Here is a 25,577-nt window from a genome sequence, read left to right on the forward strand (position 1 = left end):
AGTAGGGGACGGACGAACTGCTCCTCCTCCTTTTTTTTCCTTTCCTTCTCTCTTCTTCCTTCTTCTTCTTCTTCTTCTTCTTCTTGGGGGCTGGTGGATTTTGGGTTGCAGGTGTGGGGATCTTGGGATCTTGGGGGGGGGGGTGGGGTTGGTGCGGTGAGGGATGTGACCGGATCTGGGCGAGGGGGGGAAGGGACAAAGGTTTTTTTTTTTCCTTCTCTTCTTCTGTTTTCTGGGTTGCAGAGGGGGTGGAGGGGGGATGGGGGAGAAGAGAGAATGACGTCGGCCGGGGGGGGGGGGGGGTGGGGAGGGACGAAGGTAGGTTTTTTTTTTTTTTTTTCCTTCTTTTTTCTGGGTTGCAGCTGGTAGATAGGGGAGAAGAGGAGAGGAGGGAGGGAGGGAGGGAGGAAGGAAGGAAGGAGAGGGTGGGGAGGGACGAAGCTTTGGTTTTTTGTTTGTTTGTTTTTGTTTTTACTTTTCTTTATTATTTTAATATTTAAAAAATATTAAATAATTTTTTTAGTTTTTAATAATATTTTATTAATTTTTTAATAGAAAGTGGGTCCCGAATCAAGCCACGTCAGCATTTAACTGACAAATTAACGGTCAGGCTAACGGAAGGTATGACATTGGAACAAATGCGTAAAATGAGGTATGACATTGTCAATTTTAAAAGATGAGGTATGAAAGTGTTGTGATACCAATAGTTGAGGTAGTTTTTTGTACTTTACCCTATTTTTTTTTCGTTTTCAATTTTTTTTGTTCTTTTCTCTTCTTCTTCTTCTTGGGCCGAAATTGGGTTCGATTTTTTTTTTCTGAGTTGCAGGTAGAGTGAAAAGGGGCCGAAGATGAAGATGGGGAGGAGACAGATAGGGTTCTTCTTCTTATTCTTGGGCCGAAACTGGGTTCGAATTTTTTTTTGTTTCTGGGTTGTAGGTAGAGGGAAAAGGGGAAGAAGATGAAGATGGGGGAGGAGAGATGAGTGCGCGTTGGGTTGGGGGGGGACGAACTGGGTAGGCAGAGTGAGGGAGTGGCGAGAAAGTGGGGAGAGAGGCGAGAAAGGGGGGAAAGAGAGAGAGGAGAGAGTGAGTGGTGGAGGACGGGTGGGAAGGGGTTTTGGGTTGTAGAGAGAGTGGCGAGAAAGGGGGGGAGAGAGAGAGGAGAGAGTGAGAGATTTAATATATATATATATATATATTATTTTATTTTATTTTATTTTATTATTAAAAATATATTTTATTATTTTTTAATCCAATTGGATTAGTGAGTGGGACACGTGTCGGGCCACGTCAGCATTTAACAGAGAAATTAACAGAAAAACTGACGGAGGTATGATATTGTCACAAATTCGTAAGATGCGGTATAACATTGTCAATTTTAAAAGATGAGGTATGAAAGTGTCGTGACACCAATAGTTGAGGTAATTTTTTGTACTTTACCCAATAAGTTTCTATATATTATTTTGCCTAATTACTTTCTCTATTTTTAATATTACCATATATAATGTGCCTAATTAATTTCTATGTTAACATACACCATATATATATATTCTGCCAGTTCTCCTTTTTATTAGTAGCACAGGGCTCCGGAGAGAAGAAAAAAAAAACCACTCTCTCTCTTCCCCTCTTCACTCTCTTAAACACTCCCCTCTAATTAATTTGCATTTCTTTTCTCCTCATCCAAAGACCGATAGACGAAGACGACAAAGGGGATTCGAAATTGTGGAGAGATATCGCTTCGCCTATCCATCTATTTAGGTATATATATACCATTCTTCCTCGATGTTTCTTCATTAATTGTCTAGCTAGGGTTAGGGTTAGGGTTTTTTTTCCCAATGAACTCTCAAAATTTGGCTCTTGAACTCTAATTATCCTCAGCATGGGTTAAAGAATAATTGATCATCAAGAAATGGATTAAATTTAGGGTTAATTACGTTTTTAATTAATTATTTTGGTTTTCTTAATCCCAATTCTCTTACATAATATATTTTATCGTGCTCTGACGATTAGATTCTGTTCTTGTTAATTCCTCTTTGCAGTTTGTTGTGACAAATCAAGTAAAACCTAAAAACAATGTCGTCAAACACTCATTCACCGTGCGCTGCGTGCAAGTTTTTACGGCGAAAATGCACACAAGAATGCGTGTTCGCCCCCTATTTCCCACCCGACCAACCTCAAAAGTTCGCAAACGTTCACAAGGTTTACGGTGCGAGCAACGTCGCCAAGATCCTGAACGAACTCAATGTTGCACACCGTGAAGATGCGGTGACATCATTGGCCTATGAGGCGGAGGCTCGTCTTCGGGACCCGGTGTATGGGTGCGTTGGTTTCATCTCAATCCTCCAGAACAGGCTCAAGCAAGTCCAGACTGACCTCTACAACGCCAAGAAAGATCTGTCTGCCTATATTGGCCCTCAGGCAATGATGATCCCCGTTTTTCCTCCGCCCCAACAAACAGACATGAACGGGTCTGTGCCTATGTTGGGGGTTTCCACTGGCCCTCCGCCCCAGCAGGGCTGTGGTGGAGGTCAGCTTGTGATTCGCGACCAGCATCAGCAACAATTGTTCGAGGCTCATCAGCAAGATCTTGTGAGGTTCAATATCAATGGTATGGACACCGCAGCGAGTTCAGTTACTGGAAATGGGTTTAATCAGATTCCCGCAGCTGCTGCTAGTAATGGTGTGGTGTCTGGTTCATTGGGTTTGGGTGGAGCTTTTGATAATAACCATTATAACCAGGTCCAACAGCAAGTAACTGCACATCATCAGAATTCCCTTGAATATCAGCTTCAGGCTCAGCTGATGCTCCAACCACAACCGGCGGCCGAGCAATCGCAGCAGAAATCAGAAGGCGAGGAGAGTTGAGATTCTCCCTTGCATGCCTTCCTTCTTCAATAAACAATTTCCCATCCTTGGTATGTACTATGCAGAACACTTTCTTTATTATTTATATATTGACAGAGTAAAACTGTACCAATGAAAATAAAAATAAATTGTTTTTGAGTCTCCAAAAATTTATTTTGTACTTCAATTTTTTTAAAATACAAAGGAAATTTGTATAGAAAGAACTGTATGATGACATTTTTGGAGTTTCAATATAACTGCTCCAAAGCCAAAATAAAAAAGGTAGAATTCTGGTTAATTTTTCTGTTTGGTGGTTCTCTACTTGTTTTATTAATTTGTATTAAGTGATTGGGTCTTAGGTTTTAAGTTTGTTCTTCAGAAAGTGCTTCCACTATTCTTTTCTTAAACTTGCAAGTGTTATAATGCTTTGAAATGCAATTTAAATTAATGTTCCACGACTAAACTAGCAACCATATCAACATGCTTATATCTTTCCCGATTATGTATGATTCTTTTCGGAAGAATTTTATTGGAATTATATATTAATTCTTACTGGAAATAAATCCATTGCTCTATTGCATGATACATATACTTTCGTGAGTAACGTATCATTTGCATACCAAAATACGTGTGATGACATTTTTGGAGTGTCAATATAACAGCTCCAAAGCCAAAATAAACAAGGTAAGATTCTGGTTAATTTTTCTGTTTGGTGGTTCTCTACTTGTTTTATTAATTTGTATATATTAAGTGATTGGGATCTTAGGTTTAAGTTTGTTCTTCAGAAAGTGCTTCCACTATTCTTTTCTTAAACTTGCAAGTGTTATAATGCTTTGAAATGCAATTTAAACTAATGTTTCACGAATAAACTAGCAGCCATATCAACATGCTTATATCTTTCTCGATTATGTATGATTCTTTTCGGGAGAATTTAATTGGAATTATATATTAATTCTTACAGGAAATATATATTACCATTGCTCTATTGCGTTATACATATACTTTCGTTAGTAAAGCATCATTTGCATGCCAAAATACGTGTGGGGAAAAAGTGATTAGGAATATGGACTTGTTACTTTATTTTTCTGAAAAGGGGGAGTTGAATTAATTAGTAGTTAATTGTTAGGTATTTAATTTGAAACTAATTTATAGTTTTTAAAGACGATGAGTGTAAATATCACAACTAATACTCGTTGATTTAAAATATACAAGAAATAGATCCAAGAAAGATACCAAACTTGTTCTAAAACTTCTTCAAGGGTTTTCTTGGGATTCATGAAACATTTGATCACTAGTGTACGCTTAATAAGTTTTTCTCATTTCTTCAATGTCAACTTATTTACATATATGGTGTGCAAAATCAACTCTTTAATTTCTTTTCTATTTTTCGTTTTTTTGAGAGAAGAGTCTTTCGTTCTTGGTTTATTGTGGTGAGAAAGTTTGTTTCTGTAATCTAAAGTCTATATGCTGAATATTGTGTATTTTGAATTTGTCTTGATATAAGTTTGATTTTCGTTTAATCACTTGAGTTGCAAGTATTTTTTGCACTTTGTAATTTGTCTTTTCTATATCAAAACTTGTAATTCGACTTGTCATTTGGCATGTATGTAATGGAAGGGCTCTCACATAAACCAATCACTTTCTCTTGACATTATATCTGCCCCTTGACATAGACACTCTCTCTTCTTACCTTTAATACATCGATCTGGCTAGTCTGTTTGACAAAACTAGCTCAGACAACCACACCCTCCAATGTGAGAAGATCACAAACTCCCTTATGTTAAAACCATATAACCAACTTCAATGTCTACACACACATACACATACGAAACTCGAAATGAAATTAATTGCTTATCAAGAAATAAATTAGGCGATACTAATTTATTTCTGTTAAATCTTAATATTGTCAAAGTAAAATACTAAACTACATTGGAAATTTATTTACCAAAAAAATAAACTACAATAGAAATTTAACACCTACGCTACTAGATGTACTTGCTTATAGTTCTTTGCTCATTTTTTGTCCTAGTGTAGTTTCCTAAGGGTGCTATATGTATTGAATGAAAAATTCTATATTTAAGGGGGCTCATGTACGTAACTGTTTGAATTTGCCATACAAAGGTTTAATTAGGGTTTAGAACTGTGGATCTTGTAACGCAACTTAGTCTTTCAAGACATTGTTGTTAATTAAATGATTATTGTTTGACTCATTTCCTCTCTTTCCCTCCATTCTTTGCAGTTTAATTTGTAAGTCCAGCTCTAGCGCAGAGATGAAGATACAAATATACTGAAAGAGAACTCCATATATGAGACTGAATGAAGATGTGCAAGTGTAGCCAAACACTATAAGTTGATGAGGGATTGGTTTGAGCTTAAAAGAACAACTCGGTTTGGTGATGTGATTGAATTGTAAACTTATGTTCGTTCTTGAGCAAAGACTTTCTTCACGAATTGCATCCTCCTTCATTTCCTAGTTTAATTACTTGTCGCAGTGCTTGGGTTTTACTGTTTACAACGACAATTGTTATTATTGGTAATAAGCAGTGGTCAATTGTTGTAGTAGTTCTTAGAATGTGACAGTCGTACTGTGCGTTCTGGACGTCTTATATTTACCAAATAAGAAACTGTCATCATGTAATAATTTCTCGTTTAGTTATATATGGAGTATCTAAATATCTTTACACTTTCTTGTTTCCAGTTTTACATGTGTTGATGCACAAAACTGGAGGGGTCTTGGAACAACGTAAATCCGACCGTGAATCTGCAAAAAAGTAAAGAACACAGGATGTATCGTGGTTCACCCCAATGTTTGGGCTACGTCTACACTGATATTGTATTTCTCTGTTTGTGAAAGGATGAGAGGGTGAGAGCTTCTGAGGGTGAGAGAGCTATTCCCATGGCCTAAGAATTGGCCTCCCTTAATGAGGAGAGTGAGGGGTCCTTTTATAGAATAAAGGCTCATCACTTATTACATATTTGCCCCTTCATTTATTACATAATTACATTTGAGTCCCCCGAGTATTTATACGAGATCTAAATATGGAGGCCCTAAGTATGGTACAAACAATAGTCCCCCAAGTCTTTAGTCAAGAGAGTTTTTTGGTTGGAGACTTGAAATTCAGTCCATGTGTGGGCCGAAGTAACTAGATGTCGTCTTGAACTGATGCTCGATATGAGGCGATGCTCAATCTGAAATAATGCTCAACTAGAAGTAGCACATGTTGCGATGCTACTCGGTTTGTGGCTTATGTTGTTTTGGTTGGCTCGGCTTGTGGTGTTGAAGATGAGGGAGTCCCTTTTATAGAATAAGGGCTCGCTCTTCAATACATAAATGATGGGCTAGAGTTGATGCTCGCAGCAAGGCGGTTGCTCAGTAGGTGGCGATGCTCTCTAATGATGGTGATGGAGTCCCTTTTATAGAATAAGGGCTCGCTCTTCAGTACATGAATACTGGGTGTTCTCCAGTGAAAGTGAAGGAGTCCCTTTTATAGAATAAGGGCTTGCTCCTTAGTACATAAATAATGAGCTAAGTCCCCCAATTATTTTTCATGAGGCCCAGTTGAGGCCCAATATATGGTACATAATGTAGTCCCCCAAGTCTTCAGTCAATAGAGTCTATTGGCTGAAGACTTCAAATTGAATCCATGTATAGGCCGAAATGGCGGTTGTTTGGAGGCGGTATTTGTATACCCTGCACTGAAGCTTTGTAGGTGAAGCTTTGCAAGTAAAGCTTTGAAACTGGAGCTTTTGTAAATGAAGCTTTTGAAGCTGGAGTTCTCGAAGCTGGAGCTCTGTAAATGAAGCTTTCGAAGCTGATTGACATGAGTGATGCTCATGAATGTTTTGATTGACATGAATGATGCTCATGGATGTTGACACGAGTGATGTTCATGAATGTTAACATGAGTAATGCTTATGAATGTTGACATGAGTGATGCTCATGAATGTTGACATGAATGATGTTCATGAATGTTTATGCATGATTGACATGAGTGATGCTCATGAATGTTTATGTATGATTGACATGAGTGATGCTCATGTATAATTTTGGAGTATTGGACGTACTTTTGATCACCTAGTGGGTGATAATAGCGGCAGGCTGCCGAATAATTTTGGAGTACTGGACGTACTTTTGATCACCTGGTTGGTGATAATAGTGGCAGGTTGCCGAATAATTTTGGAGTACTGGATGTACTTTTGATCACCTGGTTGGTGATAATAGCGGCAGGTTGCCGAATAATTTTGGAGTACTGGGTGTATTTTTGATCACCTGGTTGGTGATAATAGCGGCAGGCTGCCGAATAATTTTGGTGTACTGGGCGTACTTTTGATCACCTGGTTGGTGATAATAGCGGCAGGGTGCCGAATAATTTTGGAGCTATAGGGCCTAGCTCTTTTGAGTATATGGGTCTTCGCCCTCCACATGACATTGCAACCCATTATTTTGGGCTTGCCATTTTTTTTAATTTTATTTTATATTTTTTTATGATTACCCTCCGAAGTGACAACTCCAGGTCACTCCCTTATTGTTCCTCACGTTCCAGACTTTGATTGACTTGTCGACGGACGCCATGGCGATACAGCAGTCGTCGTACTTGTTCCAATCGTACGCGAGGATCTCGAGCTCATGCGCGAGGATGATCATGGTGGATCCAGGCTCTCGCACGTCCCACGCGCAGAGTGCAGTCGTCGGAGAGGTGAATACATCGGCATGGCGGGGGTTCCATACGGTGGGGTAAATGCAGTATGTGTGTTCCTTGAAGGTTCGAGCCGAGGTAGGGCGGTCAACGGTCCAGAGCTTAATGGTGTCGTCCCAGGAGGAGGTGAGGAAGGAGTCACGGCGCGTGGGGTTGTGATCGGCGGAGCTGACCTCGCGCGTGTGCTCGTGGAGGGAGCGAAGGGGGTTGGAGGTCGGGGGAGAGCGGTATCGTAAATCTTGACGGATCCGTCGGCGATGGCAGCGACTAGGAGGGAATCGTGGGACTCAGATTATGCGACGTCGTATACGCCGTCGGCGGTGTCGTAGGAGACGAGCTCGGTGATTGGTTGGCGGGGTACACCGGGGCCCAGAGGGGCGGGAGAGAGTTCGATGACGTGGAGGCGGCCGTTGCCGAGGATGCCGAAGTTTTGAGAGGTGGCGACGGCTGTGACTTGATAAAGTATGATTGAAGGAGGTGGAGGAAAAGAAGGAGACGGAAGCCCATTCATGCTTGTGATAACACCTATCATGTTACATTCCGCTCTGCATTAAGTTCATCACTTAAAAAAAGTCAACGTGCACTCCACTTACTGTATAAGAGAAAATATAGCTAATCCACGATGCGTTTAGAAGGATAAAGGGTTTAGTCCCAGTTGAATTTCTACTAATACAAAACACCCCTAGACGTGTCTAGCAATACATGCTGAGGATGGCATCTGCATGCTTTTGGACCGCTTTCCAACCCATGACTACGTGTTTTTCTTCCATATATAAGACTTGCACTGCACAACGTAACACATGTATACCTCCCACCATAGCATGAGTCATGTACACACGACCTGAGGCATTGATGGCCTCCAGAAACTTGCAGTTCACCTCGTTAATTACGCGGGTTTCATCACTTGGAGTTGGAGCCTTGTTGCTACTTGCCAATGGCGAAACCCTAAAACAGAACAAAGAGAAATTCCTCGGGACAACAATTTCAAACCTTTTGTCCATCCCCATAAGCCCTTCAAGACGCTTGGCCATTTTTACATCACTTCTAATATAAAGTTTCCAAGGTTAAGTTATTTGGCGCCTGAACAATAATAATATGTCTTGTACGTCCAATGGTGTGCCAAATTTCTCGTCCACTAATTGCTGGTTTGGTTATTTTGGTTGTTAAGTTGGGTTATTTTTCTCTGGCTATGGTTATATCACTGTCAATGACAAGATGATATAGCAGCAATGAATTCCGAGCTTCTACATTCATAAGAGGTCGCACTTGGTGCGATGACAAGTGCCTTCGCCCATGAGCGGTAGGTCTCGGGTTCGAGACTTGGGAGCAGCCTCTCCATAAATGGGGGTAAGGCTAGCCGACATTCACCTCTCCCAGACCCTGCGTAAAGCGGGAGTCTTGTGCACTAGGTACGACCTTTAGAAACAGTGCATTTACCTCAGTTAACAACATCAACTACATCTTGACTACTTTACTAATCGTTCAAGTTATGGCATGTCATCAATATTATTTGAATACAAATCTATGGAGAATCCAATTGAATCCTGTATCTCTCTCACTCTCAACAAAAAATTCTACACTTTCGAAGCTAACAAATATATTGCCTACATACAAATATACTCATTGGAAGGTTGACACAAATTGATTTGATACCGATCTTTTATCAAGCACCATGCATGTATGCCCAGTTTGCCAGTTTGCCCCAACCATGGCCGCCACACAACCAAACAAAAAAAAAAAAATCTCATATGCAACTAGCTATTTATTATTTCATGGGGCTATAAGCACGCCAAAACTGTGTCTAATAATTATGATTTTGTTAGACAACAAAAACGGCGGAACCATACATTATTAAAGGCGTGGGAAATTATTTTGTTTATCTTATCAAAGTCAGCCAATAACATCTGAATTGAATTATTATTTTTATTGAAACACGTAATTAACATGATTTATAATATGAGTTTTGTTTATAAAAGTAGAGAAATTAAATATGTGGGAGTTGTTTGGAGTGGGCTGAAATGTCGAAAAACTATTAGATGATGAGCTGTATATATATGAGACCTATGTGAACATGTCATTATGCTCTTAGAGATAAACATAAGGTTTCAAAAATTTAAGTTGTCAGACAATGAGTCAAGCGTGTATGTTAAATTAACAAAACATTGTCTAGTTATAAAATGATCGGTATTTCCAATGACGTTATTCTTTATAATATGACACTGCAACACTTAGCGGTTCTTTTACAACCACTTTGTTTTTAGTCTTGTTCATTGTTTTGAAAACTAAAAATTGAAAATTATTTAGTTAGTGCTATGGCCGAGAAATCCTGTGCATTTGGGCGGAATATGGCAAGCGTTTTAAGAGAGAACCAATCGACCTGAGCATTCCAAAATTAAAATGACGAAGCACAGGGTAAAACACAGAGAACATTGAGGATGCTTAAAAAACAAGGCAAACAAGTAGGCCAAACATTCAAGTTCTTAATCAACCGTCAAAATTTACATGTTAATTAAGTACCACATAAAGATTTAAGTGTATAATCTGATGATGGTTGCATCATCTCTCCTTGAAGAGCATGAGCTTGTGCTTCTCTTGTAGGTGAAGGTATGTCTTCGGGGTCTCGTTTTGGTTTAACCCATCTCCCATGAGCGTTTCTTACTAGCCCCTTGTGTGGCAATTGATACCAACACTGTGGGATTTTAAGATCATCCACCAACATGTCGCATCCCTTGTTCACCAAGGCAATATCCCTCCTAGCATTTGATCTAAAAGTAGTTTCTGTACTAAAAAACCCATCCACAAGATGGAGGTATGTCTCGAGGCTATGAAACCCGGGCAGATTGAACCTGCCATGCTTGAGATAAGGCGAAGAACCAACTTCGAGCTTCAATTCAGCTCCAACATGTGTGTAAACCCAATCCAATGTTCCCGTAATATCATCAAACTTCTGAAGACTCTCATTCAAAACAAGGCCTGGCATTTTCGGAACCATGTCTTGTTTAACCACAACCCTCAATGTCTTGACTCCCATTTGGTGTAGCTCTTCCTTGAAGGCAATGTTTCCCACCCTAGGGGCACCAAAGGAAATTACGCTTATCGGAAGGCCAGGGAGTTTTTCGGCAGCTTCATAGGCATTGAGCAAAGCCAATGCACCTCCCAAGCTATGCCCTGTGATTGTAAGGCTCACTTCTTCACCTCTTGCTTGATACAACTCCACGAGCCTAGCCACTTCTTTCATGACTTGCTCTGATGCACTAGATCTGTTGTACCTTGTGGTGTCACTCTTGGCAGTGTAAATCCCATGGAACCCATGTTCCACTTTGGCATCTCCACTCCCAATCGGCTCCAATTTCCTTTGCATATCCTCATACCACTCTGATGGCGCCACGGTCCCCCGCCACGCCACCACAATGTCCCTCCTCCCAATCCTCCTAGTCTCCTCCTCATCGCTTACGGCAACATACCCCATCCAGTTGGAATGCTTGCTCCAAGTGTCAGCCAAGTGTGACCTCTCCAACCACTGTGGCATGTCGATGTGTGACATTGCATAAATGTACTTGCTAACATTGTAGCCATTTTTGTCTAGACCCAACACATCAAAAAGCTTGTTTTTGTTGTACCTGCAACTCCCGCAGTACTCGGAGAAGGAATCAAAATCGAAAGCGTCATACGTTGCTTGTGCAAACTCACCATATTTGACAATCTCCCTTCTTAGCCAAGGGTGGAGAGGGTCCAAAAGACCTTCCCAATCATTGGACCCGTGGATTTCGCGCCATTTTTCGGATATGATGTCTTTCGGAGAAGTTGTGGGAGTTGAATGCATCTCTTCCGTGAACAGATTCCAATTATTAGGGTTAATGTTGGTTCTTTGAGGAGTATCTATGTGGAGGTGAAGGAGGTTGGCTAGGGATTCAGCTAGACGGTTGGCTTTGTTTGATGTCTTGGTTTGATGGGGATGGTCAAGAACAGCTTCTTGATGATGACAAGCTCGGATTAGGGAAAACCGGGTTGCACCGGGGGCGGCTTGAGTGGCCGGAAGATATGTGTATATCATAGTTGATAGCGTCATGGTTGTCTGGATTTGTTGATGCTGCTCAAATTTCCAAGCACATAGCCGGAAAATAAAGGTTAAACTCTTGTGGTAGATGTATTAGGATTGACTATTGAGTGCTCTACCGCTGAAGCTATGAGCTCCGACGAGTTGGAAATAGAGCTCAGAAGATGGAGGAATTGAGTTTGGAATGAGAGAATGAGGCATTGAGAGATGAATTATATAAAAGCAAATTGGAATTAAACAATGAATGTGTGACGAGTGGGACAAAGACTACAACATGGAAATATGCGTATGTTTGATTGACCATGTATTTTATTTAGTATTGTTCTTGTTGATGGAGACAAGTTCACATGCGGAAGTATAATCTAATCTGTCAAATCTCCAGGCCTTTTCAAGCTTAACCTTGCTCAAGGAGAAATTATCAAGACTGCCACTCCCACAATGATGCATTGGCTGTGGACACGTAAATTTCAGTGGCATTTGGTAATTGTTTGAAATAACGAGGGTAATACATATAAAGATCATGTAAACTTCAAATTTAGTGACAACATTATTAAACAAATTAAAAATAAAATTAGGCATGGGAAGAAGTAGGTAATGACTTTATTGGACTTTCAACACGTAGTTGTGGATTCAATTCTCAATTTTCACACTTCCTTCTGGCTAAAAATCCGCGAATTCTTGTTAAAAACATGTGAATTTATAGTGGAGGTTTCATGTTGAAGAAGTCATTAGAATTATGACTTAGTTATATATTTTTTTTACTTTAAAGTGAAGACGTTATGTTAAATTTTCATTGTCTCTTATATAGATGATAAATTTGATATCTAGCTATGATCGGTCTGTTAGATGACTTAACCCAAATAGCAAAAATAGAAATTGTTTTTGCACCAATATAAAGTCTTCCTCATTTATTTCACTATTGAGGAATACATGATACTTTTTGGAATGTAAATACATAAAACACTAAATTGCACCCCAATTGTTAGTTACTACTATTGCACCCGGCACTAATAGTTGATTTACGAGATTCTTTTTTCTTTCTATAAATTGCTTTCAAATAAAAAGTATTCTTCACTAACATTAGTGGCTTACAAAAAGGGCAATGTTATCCACACACTCACTTATTTTTACTCTCTACCTTATATAGAAGTAACCAAACAAACAAAACAAGAAAGCAAAAAGCCATTTGATCAAAAAAAAAAAAGGACAAAAAAAAAATGATAAAAAAAAAGAAGCAAAAAGGTCATTCCAATTTGTCAAATTTCAATTTGCTCAAATCATCTTCCCAGCAAAGCAGGCGCAGAAATACTCAAATCATTTAGTTGACACGCTAGCAATATTTTGAGTATAGCTTACCGGTTTGATCCAGGCAATACCCTACTTTCTTAATCCAACTAGCAGTCTTTTAATAAGCAATAAGAACAAAGTAAACGGGAAATTTTGGTTTCCGAATAACTTAATCCAATTTAATCCAATTAGAAGAGTTCAATAGGCGATAACGCAAAGTAAATTGGAAATTTTGATTTCGGTATAATAGTCGATGCAAGTGCTTCCTATCAACCAGATAAAGAGGGGGCTGGGCGAGCAAAAAGTGCAATTGCACATGTCTCAAATTTGAATGAGGCCACTCCATAATTTTTGCCATCTAAAATGAATGGATCTTGTGAAGCATAAAAATTAGAGCTAAACATTGATAATGTTGTGATTGTGTTTGATATACCATTGAATTCTCATAGATTTTGATTCATATCAAAACTTTTGAACTTTTCCACAAAATGCAGCTTTTGTATTCTTAAAGTAATGAGTTCGGTAAATAATGAATATATATATATAATACTATTATATTATATATTCGGTTCGGATTCGGAAACGGATACGGATTGGAGACCTCTATAACCATATCCAAAACCATAACCGAATAATATTCACGGTTTTTTCCCATATCCAAAATATACCCGAATTTTCATACCCCAATCCAATCCATTCGGGCGGTTATCCACTAAAACGATTAGAATTGCTATCCCTACTTAACTATGGTTGTTCAAATAGGAAGGGATGGAAAAAAAAAAAAAAAAAAAAGAGAGAATCTTACAAAAAAAAGGGATGTGCTATCCACACATCCCTTTTTACTTCTCACACACCCCTTGTTAATTTTTGTCCGTTGATCTTCTTCAATTCATCCGATCCGACTGCCGAAAATAAAAAAGGTGTGGGAGAAGTAAAAAGGAGTGTGTGGATATCACACTCCAAAAAAAAATTTCACTGCTCTACCAACATTGTGTAAGATTAGGTTCCATTCTTTTGGAGTCAATGACTCTAGTTTGTCCATATAATCCTTTTATTACTGTGCTGATGTCATCCACACTAAGTTTAGGGTGATTTTGTATAAAATCAATTTAAAAGTTATGATATTAACAATAGGTCAATCAAATTTATTGGAATTATAAGTAGATCAATGAAACTTTAAGATATATTAAAACACCTCAATCAAATTAAAATTACAAATGATGCCATTACCATTTAAAACACCAAACATTTCCATCTCTTTCATTGTAAATCGCACCTCCCACCACCTTCAACCTCCATTTTTCTTGCAGTGTCTGTTTCCTGTTCTGTGATTGTGCATTTGGATTAAAAAAGGTTTGGATTCATACACTGTTTCTTGTCATGTGATTGTGCATTCGGATTCAAATAGGTTTGTGGATTCAGACACTTACACTTCATTGTAGTGTCTGTTTCATGTTCTGTGAGTGTGCATTGAGATTCAAATCGGTTTGTGGATTCAACACCCCCTTCAAATCCCCTTGCCCCGCCTCCGATTCCAAACCCTGGCCGCCCGAAATCGAGTCCTTCCTCGACAATTCAATCTAAGAAATTCGAAATTTGACCCCTAATTCAATTTTTTGCAATTTTTCCAGAACAAAAAAAGAAGATGAAAACTTAAGAGAGAGAAAGAGAGGGACCTGTGGGCAAAGAAGACGGCGCGGTGGAGGAAGACAACCGGTGAGGCAGTGGATGCGATCGACGAGCGACTGGTCAATTATCTGGCAGCCGAATTGGTCGATGAGCTAGTCGTATTCGATTTTCCTGCCACCTTTGGTCGACACCATCCATGGATTCACTACTTGCTCCTCTCTTCCTTCTGTTATGGTTCTGCCTCTCCCTCTCTTTTCTACATTGTCACACACACACACACACACACACACACACACTCTCTCTCTCTCTCTCTCTCTCTCTCTCTCTCTCTCTCTCTCTTTCTCTCTTTCTCTCCACCGTTTGCTCACTGTCTGTAAAAATCGGCGGTGTCTTCTTCTTCCTTTCTTTTTCTTCGGATGGTATTTTGGTGTTTTCATGAATTTGATAATGACTTAAAGCTTTTGTGGCATTCATTATTAATCTATGCCTAATTAATAAAAATATATCATTGATTAAGTCCAAAACAAAAATATGTCATTGATATATGGCTTAATAGTAAGTTTTTATTGACCTTTGGCCAAAATTATCTTAAAATTGATATGCAATAGTGCTATATAGTAAAAATTTTGCCTTATTAGCAGTTTAAAATCTCGTTGTGCCCTCTATATAAGCGTAATTTTTTTCTTTCTAAATTAAAAATTTTGGAGTGTACAATGAAATATTTGAAGTGCCAATAACAATACCATAAAAACGATTTTTTTTTTCAATTTTATTATATAATAATGCTATATATTCAAGTCAAATTTTAAGGTTAGATTTTTTGAAGCTTTTTTATTCAGTTTTTTTTTTTAATTGCTTTTGATAATTGAGTGAATGTTATGTTTGTAGTTTTATTTATTTATTATTTAATGGTATTTGTAAATCTACAATCAGTGAGTCATAAAGTTTGTTTTCATTTAAGTTATTACATGAGAATCCTCTTGGATAAGGAGCCTGTTTTAAAAAACTATTTTAAGGAGGTGTCATTTATAAATTTTGCACAGGCCCCTGAAATCTTAGAGATGGCCTTGCAATCATACAACTTAATTTATAGGATCCAAAGTTGATATTTATTTGTTATAAATCGGATTACGTCCTTCAGCTCTTCCCATCCACCAGTCATTTTTAGGGTTAAGAAACAAAACCAGCTCGTTGTGTGCATGCCGCAAGCAAGTCCAATGATTAAAGGAATTAAGGAAGAGGCTTGAATCACAGTAAAATTAACAAGCACTTGGCTGGATCGAAAGTCAAGGAATAGGCGCAGTTTCTGCACAAGAAGTTCGCGTGGTCCGGAAGGAGGCTTGCTGCTAATGATCCAGTCCTTCTCAAGAAAGCCCTTTTAGCATTGCTTGCCATCTGATCATGGGAAGCAGACACAATCTGGTAGATTTCCTCAGAACATCAGCAAAAGCATGTGCTTTTGAATGAAGGGGGCCGGCTCTCTTTTTACTCATGCCAGTATTAGCCATGAACTGATTAGCAGACTGCAAAGTGGTCTTCTTCCCCATGTATGTTTCAACACTAAGAAGGCAAGAAATCGCCGTTTACATTACACCAGCGTTACTACCAGTGATCTGGGCAACCCCATTTCTGTCCTCTTTGTGTGAGCGAGCATGCAGTCAGTGAGGCAGCTATCCACGCATACCATGCATATAACTGCATTAAAAAATTAAAGGGATATTTTGGATGCGGTCCTTAATCCTTAACATTCCTTGATTAAAACCTTAATAGTATTCAAAGTTTGATCAAGATCCTTTGACTTTGTACACCTCATTATATTACTATTAATATTTATATTTTTTTATAGTTTTGACATTAATTGTTTGATATTTTATTAAATTTATAATCCTATAAATTTAAAATCCCTCATTATAATACTATTAGAAATGGTTACAATAAAAAATTCTAATATTTTGATTGAATAAATGGATAAAAACTATGTAAAAATAAGAAATAATAAATGGCAAAAGAATGTATCCATAGTGTTAAAAAAATTGGTACATTTCACATATAACAAAGTGGTACATTAATAAAGAAGAATGGGTACATTAGAAATAAATTAGGGTACAAATAAAAGATTAAAAATTATGAATACAAATGAATTTTTAAAAATATAGGCGCTAAAAGAAATTAATACATGGGTACAAAATAAAACTAAAAAGAAAATACTACAAATTAAAAAAAAATGTTGCAAATTAAAAGTGGGTACAAAGTAAAAATATAAATATATGATACAAAGTTTAGGCATAAAACATAAATATACCATATGTAATTGTTCTATCATTGATTAAATATATAATGTCACGTGACGGTATACATATGGGTACAAACACAAATAAAACTTTAAAAAATATGGCACAAAAAGAAACTAATTTATGGGTACAAATTAAAAATGAAAAGAAAATTGGTACAAATTAAAAAAGATTTACAAATTAAAAATAGGTACAAACTAAAAATAAAAATATATGATAAAAAATTTAGCCATAAATATAAATATACTAATTGTAACATTATATATTTAAAAATAAAAATATTTTATTATTCAAATAATTAATGATGTTATTAATACCCAAGGACCTTAATCAAAAATTGAAAATGAATAGGATTTTAATCAATGGAGTAACAAAAAGAAGGATGTGAACCTAATTTTCCGAAAATTAAATATATTAGGGTCTTTTCGATTGTGACAAGAACAATTGGAAGTTTTTCCAAATATTTAGTACCATTGTCTCACATGCGTAACTGCAAGTTACGCCAATTAGCATACTGCCTATCCATTTGTGACGAACTGGCTACTATGGATAACAATTAACAATGCAAAAAAGGAAAAGGTGACGAAGTCCATAACCAGAGAAAAATACTAAAATGTTAGAATCTCATAATTCAGATAGACGTACTAGTGCAGAATAGCAATTATTTATTATTTTATGAGGCTAGAAGAACGAGAAAGCTGTGTCTAATAAAATATTTGTTATCCAAGTCTCTTAACATTTTTCCCATTTTGTTGATCCATAATTATGATTTTGTTAGACAAGTCATTATGCTCTTGGAGATAATTGCTAGGTTTCAAAAGTTTAAGTTGTCGCATTGTTAGACAAGTCATTACACATGAGTGGTATTTAGTATTGTTTGTCTGATTGTTTAGGGCGTATTCCGATGCTGCCTAGTTTGTACGAACTGCACTTTTTTTTTTTTATTATAGGTTTTGCCTTTGGGCTATCATAGATTCATAGCCTTTATTTGTACTCGTTGCCCCTCTTCGGGTCTTTTATAAAGTTTTCATTTGACCAAAAAAAAATTGTTGTTACCAGGTATGTCAATATATTAAACTATCAAAAACATTGGCATCAATGACTAATTATTAGTTATAAAATGAAATTGCAACAATTAGCCGTCCTTTTATAATCATTTTGTTTTCAAATTTTATTAATTTGTTTGAAAAGTTGAAAATTGAAAACCATTTTGGGAGTACTTCCAATTTTCAAAAAAAAAAAAAGAAAAGAAAAAGAAAAAAAAAGTGAAAGTTCTTTTTTGACTTTCAGAAAGTAGTCAAAATAAGGTTTCAATTTTCAATTTTTAGTTAAAAAGAAAAAAGAAAACTAAAAGCTGAAATAGTTTTCAAGCTTAGTTTAGAAAACTTTCTTCAAGTTTGCCCTATATGTGTTAATCTGATCAATATGCAGAACTAGGTTCCCAATTGATGCTGTGTCTAGCAATTTGGCATAGGGAGTTTAAGCACGTCCCCAAGCCAATCAATGACTATTTCAAGCTCAGTTGCAGCTGGTGATGCTCTTGCCGAGAAATCATGTGCATTCAGGCGGAATCTGGCAAGCGTTCCAATTGGCCTAAGCATTCCAAAATTAAAATGATGAAGCATAGAGTAAAACACAGAGAACATGGAGGATGCTTAAAAAACAAGGCAAACTTGTAGGCCACTAATTCAAGTTTTTAATCAACCGTCAAAATTTACATATGAATTAAGAACTACATAAAGATTTGTGTGTATTATCTGATGATGATTGCACCATCTCTACTTAATTAAAGAGCATGAGCTTGTGCTTGTGCTTCTATTCTAGGTGAAGGGATGTCTTCGGGGTCTCGTTTCGGTTTAACCCATCTCCCATGAGCGTTTCTTACTAACCCCTTGTGTGGCAATTGGTACCAACATTGTAGGATTCTGAGATCATCCACCAACATGTCACATCCCTTGTTCACCAAGGTAATATCCCTCCTAGCATTTGTCCTAAAAGTAGTTTCTGTACTCAAAAACCCATCCACAAGATGAAGGTAGGTCTCGAGGCTATGAAACCCTGTCAGATTGAACCCGCCACGCTTGAGATAAGGCGAAGAACCAATTTCGAGCTTCAATTCAGCTCCAACATGTGTGTAAACCCAATCCAATGTGCCCGTAAAGTCATCAAATTTTTGAAGACTCTCATTCAAAACAAGCCCAGGAATTTTCGGAACCATGTCTTGTTTAACCACAATCCTCAATGTCTTGACTCCCATTTGGTGTAGCTCTTCCTTGAAGGCAATGTTTCCAACCCTAGGGGCGCCAAAGGAAATTACGCTTATCGGAAGGCCAGGGAGTTTTTCGGCAGCTTCATAGGCATTGAGCAAAGCCAATGCACCTCCCAAGCTATGCCCTGTGATTGTTAGGCTCACTTCTTCACCTTTTGCCTGGTACAACTCCACAAGCCAAGTCACTTCTTTCATGACTTGCTCTGATGCACTAGACCCGTTGTACCTTGTGGTGTCACTCTTGGCAGTGTAAATCCCATGGAACCCATGTTCCACTTTGGCATCTCCACCTCCAATTGGCTCCAATTTCCTTTGCATATCCTCATACCACTCCGATGGTGCTACAGTGCCCCACCACGCCACCACAATGTCCCTCCTCCCAATCCTCTTAGTCTCCTCCTCATCGCTCACGGCAACATACCCCATCCAGTTGGAATGCTTGCTCCATGTGTCAGCCAAGAGTGACCTTTCCAGCCACTGCGGCATGTCAATGTGTGACATTGCATAAATGTACTTGCTAACATTGTAGCCACTTTTGTCTAGACCCAACACATCAAAGAGCTTGTTTTTGTTGTACCTGCAGCTCCCGCAGTACTCGGAGAAGGAATCGAAATCGAAAGCGTCATACGTTGCTTGTGCAAACTCACCATATTTGACAATCTCTCTTCTTAGCCAAGGGTTCAGAGGGTCCAAAAGACCCTCCCAATCATTTGACCCGTGGATTTCGCGTCATTTTTCGGACATGATGTCTTTCGGAGAAGTTGTGGGAGTTGAATGCATCTCTTCTATGAGGAGATTCCAATTATTAGGGTTAATGTTGTTTCTTTGAGGAATATCTATGTGGAGGTGAAGGGGGTTGGCAAAGGATTTAGCTAGACGGTTGGCTTTGTTTGATGTCTTGGTTTGATGGGGATGATCAAAATCAGCTTCTTGATGATGACTAGCTCGGATTTGGGAAAACCGGGTTGCACTGGGAGTGGCTTGAGAGGCCGGAAGATGGGTGTAAATCATAGTTGATAGCGCTATGGTTGCCTCAATCTGTTGATGCTGCTCAAATTTCTAAACACACTGCTGGAAAATAGGGTCGAACACTAATAGGATGTATTAAGATTGAGTGTTTTACCACTTAAGCTATAAACACCGACAAGTTGAAAATAGAGCTCAGAAGATGGAGGAATTGAGTTTCGAAATTAGAGAAGTGGAAAAGACGGTGAACTAATATTGGAAAATGTTCATTTGTTTGATTGACCATTCGTATTTTATTTAGGCTTGTTCTTGTTGATTGAGACAAATCTCCAAACCTCTTCAAGTTTAGCCTTGCTCAACTTGAAATTATCAAGATTGTCACTCCCAAAACGATGTTCTGGCATTTGGTAATTGTTTTAAATAAGTAAGGTAATATATATGCAGATCATTTAACCTTCAAATTTAGGGACAACATCATTAAACAAAGTAAAAACAACATTAGGTACGGGGAGATATACGTAAGGACCATTTTTGACGTTCAACACGTATGGTGGAATCAGTTCTCAGTTTTCACACTTCCTTTGCACCCCTAAACACGCGAATTCTTGTTAAAAACATTCTAAAGTGGAGGTGTCATGTCAAATATGATGCTATAACTACGATTTAGTGATATGTTTTTACACATTAAAATGGAGGCATCATGTTAAAGTTTAGTGGTCTCATATATAGATGACAAGTTTGATATCTATAGCTAGCTGTGATTGGTCTATTAGATGACCTAACCCAATTAACAAATATAAAAAGAAAAATTTTATTCTGACCCATTTATCATTTTTTTACTACCAACTTATCATTTTTATCTTAAAATTCCTTATGTGCCCAACAATTCCCTTTCTACGCCCAAAATGAAAAAGAACAAAAATAAAAAATAAAAAAAAATTCTAGCAATAGGAAACTCTGACCACCTCATCTCTCCAAATCCCAACCATGTCCAACTTCTACCCCGCTCCGCCACCTCCCCTACCACCCACAATGAAAACCCAAAAGTCTTAGCCACACAACAACTTCTTCCACGCAGTCCTAACATGTATGTCTGAATTTTGTTGAAACTGTCGACTAGTCGAATTTATTTGTATTAGACCATTGATTGTACGATATATGTGTAGAATCACAATTTTAATATTATCATGAATTTAAAAAAAAAAACATTGTGATGACATTCTTTTGGGTTTTTTTTAAAGGTGGGTTGTTAGGGGATAAGGATTGTTTATACCATACTTGACCAATCCGGAAACTACCGAGCACGGGTCAACGTTATACCGTCAAGGACCCAGAAGAGTTTCCCTCCAACCAGGAGGCCAATCACAGTGCGACACGTGTCGACATCAGAAGCCAATCATAGCGCGACACGTGTCAACATCATAAGCCAATCATAACACGACACATGTCAATGTCAGAACAAAGCTAGAAACTCTCTTCTATAAAAGGAGATCATTCTCTCACAATATGGCTTAATGTCATTTGTACTAAATCATTCACCAGTACTCACTAAAGGAGAACTTGAACCTATGTACTTGTGTAAACCCTTCATAATTAATGAGAACTCATCTACTCCGTGGACGTAGCCAATTTGGGTGAATCACGTACAACTTGTGTTTGCTTCCCTGTCTCTATCCATTTACATACTTATCCACACTAGTGACCGGAGCAATCTAGTGAAGGTCACAAACTTGACATTTTCTGTTGTACCAAAGTCCTCACTGATTTTGTGCATCAACATTTGGCGCCGTCTGTGGGAATCGCACTTATTCCTACTCTCTTCAGCTTTGTTAAGCTGGTTTCCACCATTCGTACACTCTTTTTTGACCAGGTATCCCTCTTCAACATAGGGATGCTCACTCCCTAGAACAAAAGAAGTTTGCTCTTCAGGCTAAAGTCGATGAGCTGGAGGCTTAGAACAACAAGATAGCGATGAAGAATGAGATATTCCAAGAGCAGTATTAGAAGGTCTTCGAGATGCTCCACGAGGCTATATATACTAAAACACACGAGCTCATCACCCATGTGGAAGTCAACCATCAACTGGGTGCCCTCCAACATGGAGGGTCATTTTCCCTTGACATGGGTATTCCTGTTGAGGAGCGAGCTACTCATCGAAATGGCGACTAACATGAGACTTCTCTCAACCCAGCTGCTTCGACCTGAAGCAGGAAGAGTGGAGGAATGCACCTCCTTACAGAAGGAGTGGAAGGATCGAAAGCCGTCTTTTGCGACTGTCGAGACTTCCTAAAGCAACGTCGAGACAATCTCATCCATGTAAGCTTGAAGATCAATGACCCAAGGGTCTCTGAAAGACTCGGTCTCCTCCCATGTCCCAGGTTGACTACCAATTTGGGGAAGGGGCAACAAGTCTTAGAGAAACACGAAGGTATAGAAGACTCAGAGATGTTCCGACAGACAAACCTTGGAAGTCAGTACAGTGAGTCCAGGGAAAAATCACATGCTCTTGATCAAACCTTCCTATTTCCAAAAGGAGATGGAGATTTACGAAAGAAAGTTCCAGTGGTACATGACTCCACTCAGGACCCTCTTATCCTACAAGTTAAGATACCTGATTGGAACCAACCTAGGCCTGGCCTTCTTACAAGGAGGATCCTCGACACCCCTTTTAAGAAAAAACAAATCAGAAGCTTGGCTTACAACTCTATACTGGACAGGAGGACCCGATTGCACACCTTAACCTCTTTGAGTCCACCATGGCATACCAGATGCACACCGACGAAGAGCAATGTCTTCTCTTCCCCTCCACCCTCTTTGGTGGAGCTCTAACTGGTATTGCCGTCTTCCACCTGAGACAGTAGACTCATTTGAGGAATTGAATAAACTGTTTGTTTCTCAACACATTTTCCAGACCGATCGCTTACATTCTACAGATGACTTGTACACTATTTGCCAGAAGCCAGACGAGTCATTACGTATGTATGCTGGCCGCTTCAGCCATGAGTATTCCCGTTATGCCGAGACAGACGACAAGACTGCCCTCAAAGCCTTCACGGCAGGCCTACATGACTGTTTCTTCAAATACATGATCAATGCTAACACTTGGAAGACTTACTTTGAGGTGATGGCGCAAGCTTATAACCATTCCTCTGCCGAGGCAAAGACATACTAAGAGAAACCCCCATCAACCATCCCCTATCAACAAGTGGGGAGGGGAAGCCAGACCTATCCAAATGAGAAGACCTCAACCTTCATCAATGGAGGGCAACTACAATGCTCAAAAGCTTCACACACTCTTGATCAAAATAGTCTGAAGCAAAATCAATTTATGGTGCCAACAAAAGCTTCAACTCCAAAGCTTCACCTACAAAAGCTTTACCTACAAAGCTTCAACTCCAAATCTTCACCTACAAAAGCCTCAACTCCAAAGCCTCACCTACAAAGCTTCAAGCTTCAACACAAAAGCTTCACCTACAAAGCTTCAACTCTAAAGCTTCACCTACAAAAGCTTCACCTACAAAGTTTCAACACAAAAACTTCACCTACAAAGCTTCAACTCCAAAGCTTCACCTACAAAAGCTTCAGCTCCAAAGCTTCACCTACAAAAGCTTCACCTACAAAGCTTCAACACAAAAGCTTCACCTACAAAGCTTTAACACAAAAGCTTCACCTACAAAGCTTCAACTACAAATGCTAAAAGCTTCACACACTCTTGATCAAGATAGTGTGAAGCAATATCAATTCATGGTACCCAACAAAGCTTCAACCTCAAAACTTCACCTATAAAGCTTAATATATAAATATATATATATATATATATATATATATTCGGAAATTCGAAAATTCAAAAATTCAAAAATTCAAAAATTAAATAAAAATAAAAATAAAAAGGCCTAGGCCTCATCTTCTTTGGGCCTAACAACTTTCATAACAAATATATATGAAAGAGGAGTTTTAGGCTACCACTTAGAAAGGAAAACAGTGAAGTTTTGTTACTTTGGAAACTTGGCTACTAGCAAGACACCTTATTCGTCAACTCCTTCGACCAAAGACTTGGGGGATTCCTACCATATGCTACTACACATCGGTACTTGGAAGGTTCACGACTACTCAGTGACTTGGATCTTTCAAGTCTCCAACCGAGAAGTTTTCCTCACTCGGGAAATTAATGGAGCACTATCTCAACCTACATGCTTCACTCATAAAGCTTCAACATACAAGCTTTAACAAAAGAAAAAATTCAAAGAATTTAGTGAAGAAGGCTTTGGCGTATTTAACACAATACGTTGAAATGAAGCAAAACTTATTTATTGATATCTCCGATAAGTTACAAATATGTACATATACATGAATTAAAATAAACAAATAAGAGGGAGTTTTCACAAAGGTTGCTTAGGAGAAGTCTCAGTAGTCGGCAGAGCCACAGAAAGAGAATGCACCGGAGGGTGATCATTCGGAGCCTCAGTACTGGGCAGAACCCCAGAAGGAAAAGGCACCAGAGGCTGATCATTTGGAGCTTCATTACGCGGTACAGCCCCAGAAGACGAAGGCAATAAATGCCTTTGGAACAAACCCACAAACCTCTGATGATCAAGTAAAATCTGACCATCAGATTCCTGCAGTTGGTCAAGCTTTCTCTTTATGTTTGTAGCATAGTCATGTGCGAGCCTAAGCAACTATTTATTATCATGCTTGAGCCCTCTAATCTCCTGTTTGAGACTTATCACTTTAGCCGCCAATGATTCAACTTGGCAGGTTCGAGCAAATAGGCGTTGGGCCATATTAGACACAGAACCTACACACCGAACACTGAGAGCCAGAGAATCCTTAACAGCCAACTCATCAAACCGTTTGTAAAGTAGTCTGTTATCTTTGGGAGTAAGAAGGTTCCTAGCCACCACCGCAGCGGTCATATCATTCTTCATCACAGAGTCCCCAACGGTAAGAGGACCAGTAAGGGATAAGAAGGGTGGGCGCCATATGTTGTTTTGAGGAGGCCTGCCTTTTCACCAAAGTTCAAGTCAAAACGACGGTTGGATGAGCTAGACATTTTCAGAAATGATGAAGGAGAAATGAGGTCCAATAAATCTCTGAAGTACGAAAATAAGGGGAAAATTCCTACAAGCAATAACTCTCTGAACGTACTTCTTGCACACAATGGGTGCCCCTATAAAAGAAAGGGCAGTATGGCCGTTTGTTCAAAAATCTTAGAGGCACCACTCTCCGGGTTTCGAGAAGCAGATTTTCCTGAGTAAAATATGTTGACAATCCCCACACGCAACATCAGCTCATTGGGTACCACAGATAACTTTGCCAAAGATCTCTGATAAAGTTTAGATACATAAATTTTGAAGGTCTAGCTACCCTACCATTACCCACAAAGGTAAAGGAACAACACCACTGCTTGATAACTGGAAAGTCCCTATATGTGTCAGCCTTTGTGCTCCGTGGCAAGGAAGACTGGCAAAAATGCCCAACCTTTACTCACATCGAGAAAACACTCCCAACAGGATTACTTGCTCAAAAATCAGAGAGGCA

The 25,577-nt window shown here is 38.7% G+C and overlaps 2 protein-coding genes and 2 pseudogenes across 2 annotated transcripts; 1 reads left to right on the forward strand and 3 right to left on the reverse strand.

Moving 5' to 3' along the window:
• The first annotated feature begins 1,127 nt into the window (after positions 1-1,127).
• LOC126621670 (LOB domain-containing protein 36-like) lies at positions 1,128-5,526 on the forward strand. The gene is made up of 4 exons (XM_050290212.1): positions 1,128-1,420; positions 1,686-1,757; positions 2,039-2,914; positions 5,083-5,526. The coding sequence occupies exon 3, from the start codon at positions 2,073-2,075 to the stop codon at positions 2,862-2,864; it is 792 nt and encodes a 263-aa protein (XP_050146169.1). The 5' UTR covers positions 1,128-1,420; positions 1,686-1,757; positions 2,039-2,072; the 3' UTR covers positions 2,865-2,914; positions 5,083-5,526.
• Positions 5,527-7,332: 1,806 nt separating this feature from the next.
• LOC126622906 (peroxisome biogenesis protein 7-like) lies at positions 7,333-8,571 on the reverse strand (annotated as a pseudogene).
• Positions 8,572-9,932: 1,361 nt separating this feature from the next.
• LOC126623274 (phospholipase A1-Igamma1, chloroplastic-like) lies at positions 9,933-11,775 on the reverse strand. The gene has a single exon (XM_050292114.1). It carries the CDS (start codon positions 11,607-11,609, stop codon positions 10,050-10,052), a length of 1,560 nt encoding a protein of 519 aa, XP_050148071.1. The 5' UTR covers positions 11,610-11,775; the 3' UTR covers positions 9,933-10,049.
• Positions 11,776-18,529: 6,754 nt separating this feature from the next.
• LOC126623279 (phospholipase A1-Igamma1, chloroplastic-like) lies at positions 18,530-20,093 on the reverse strand (annotated as a pseudogene).
• Positions 20,094-25,577: the final 5,484 nt, after the last annotated feature.

Source organism: Malus sylvestris, chromosome 5 (assembly GCF_916048215.2).
Source record: "Malus sylvestris chromosome 5, drMalSylv7.2, whole genome shotgun sequence".
Classification (NCBI taxonomy): domain Eukaryota; kingdom Viridiplantae; phylum Streptophyta; class Magnoliopsida; order Rosales; family Rosaceae; genus Malus; species Malus sylvestris.

Bases quoted from the DNA above. Each gene is read 5' to 3' on its own strand.
- LOC126621670 (XM_050290212.1), top strand. From the start codon at position 2,073: ATGTCGTCAAACACTCATTCACCGTGCGCTGCGTGCAAGTTTTTACGG.
- LOC126623274 (XM_050292114.1), bottom strand. From the start codon at position 11,609: ATGACGCTATCAACTATGATATACACATATCTTCCGGCCACTCAAGCC.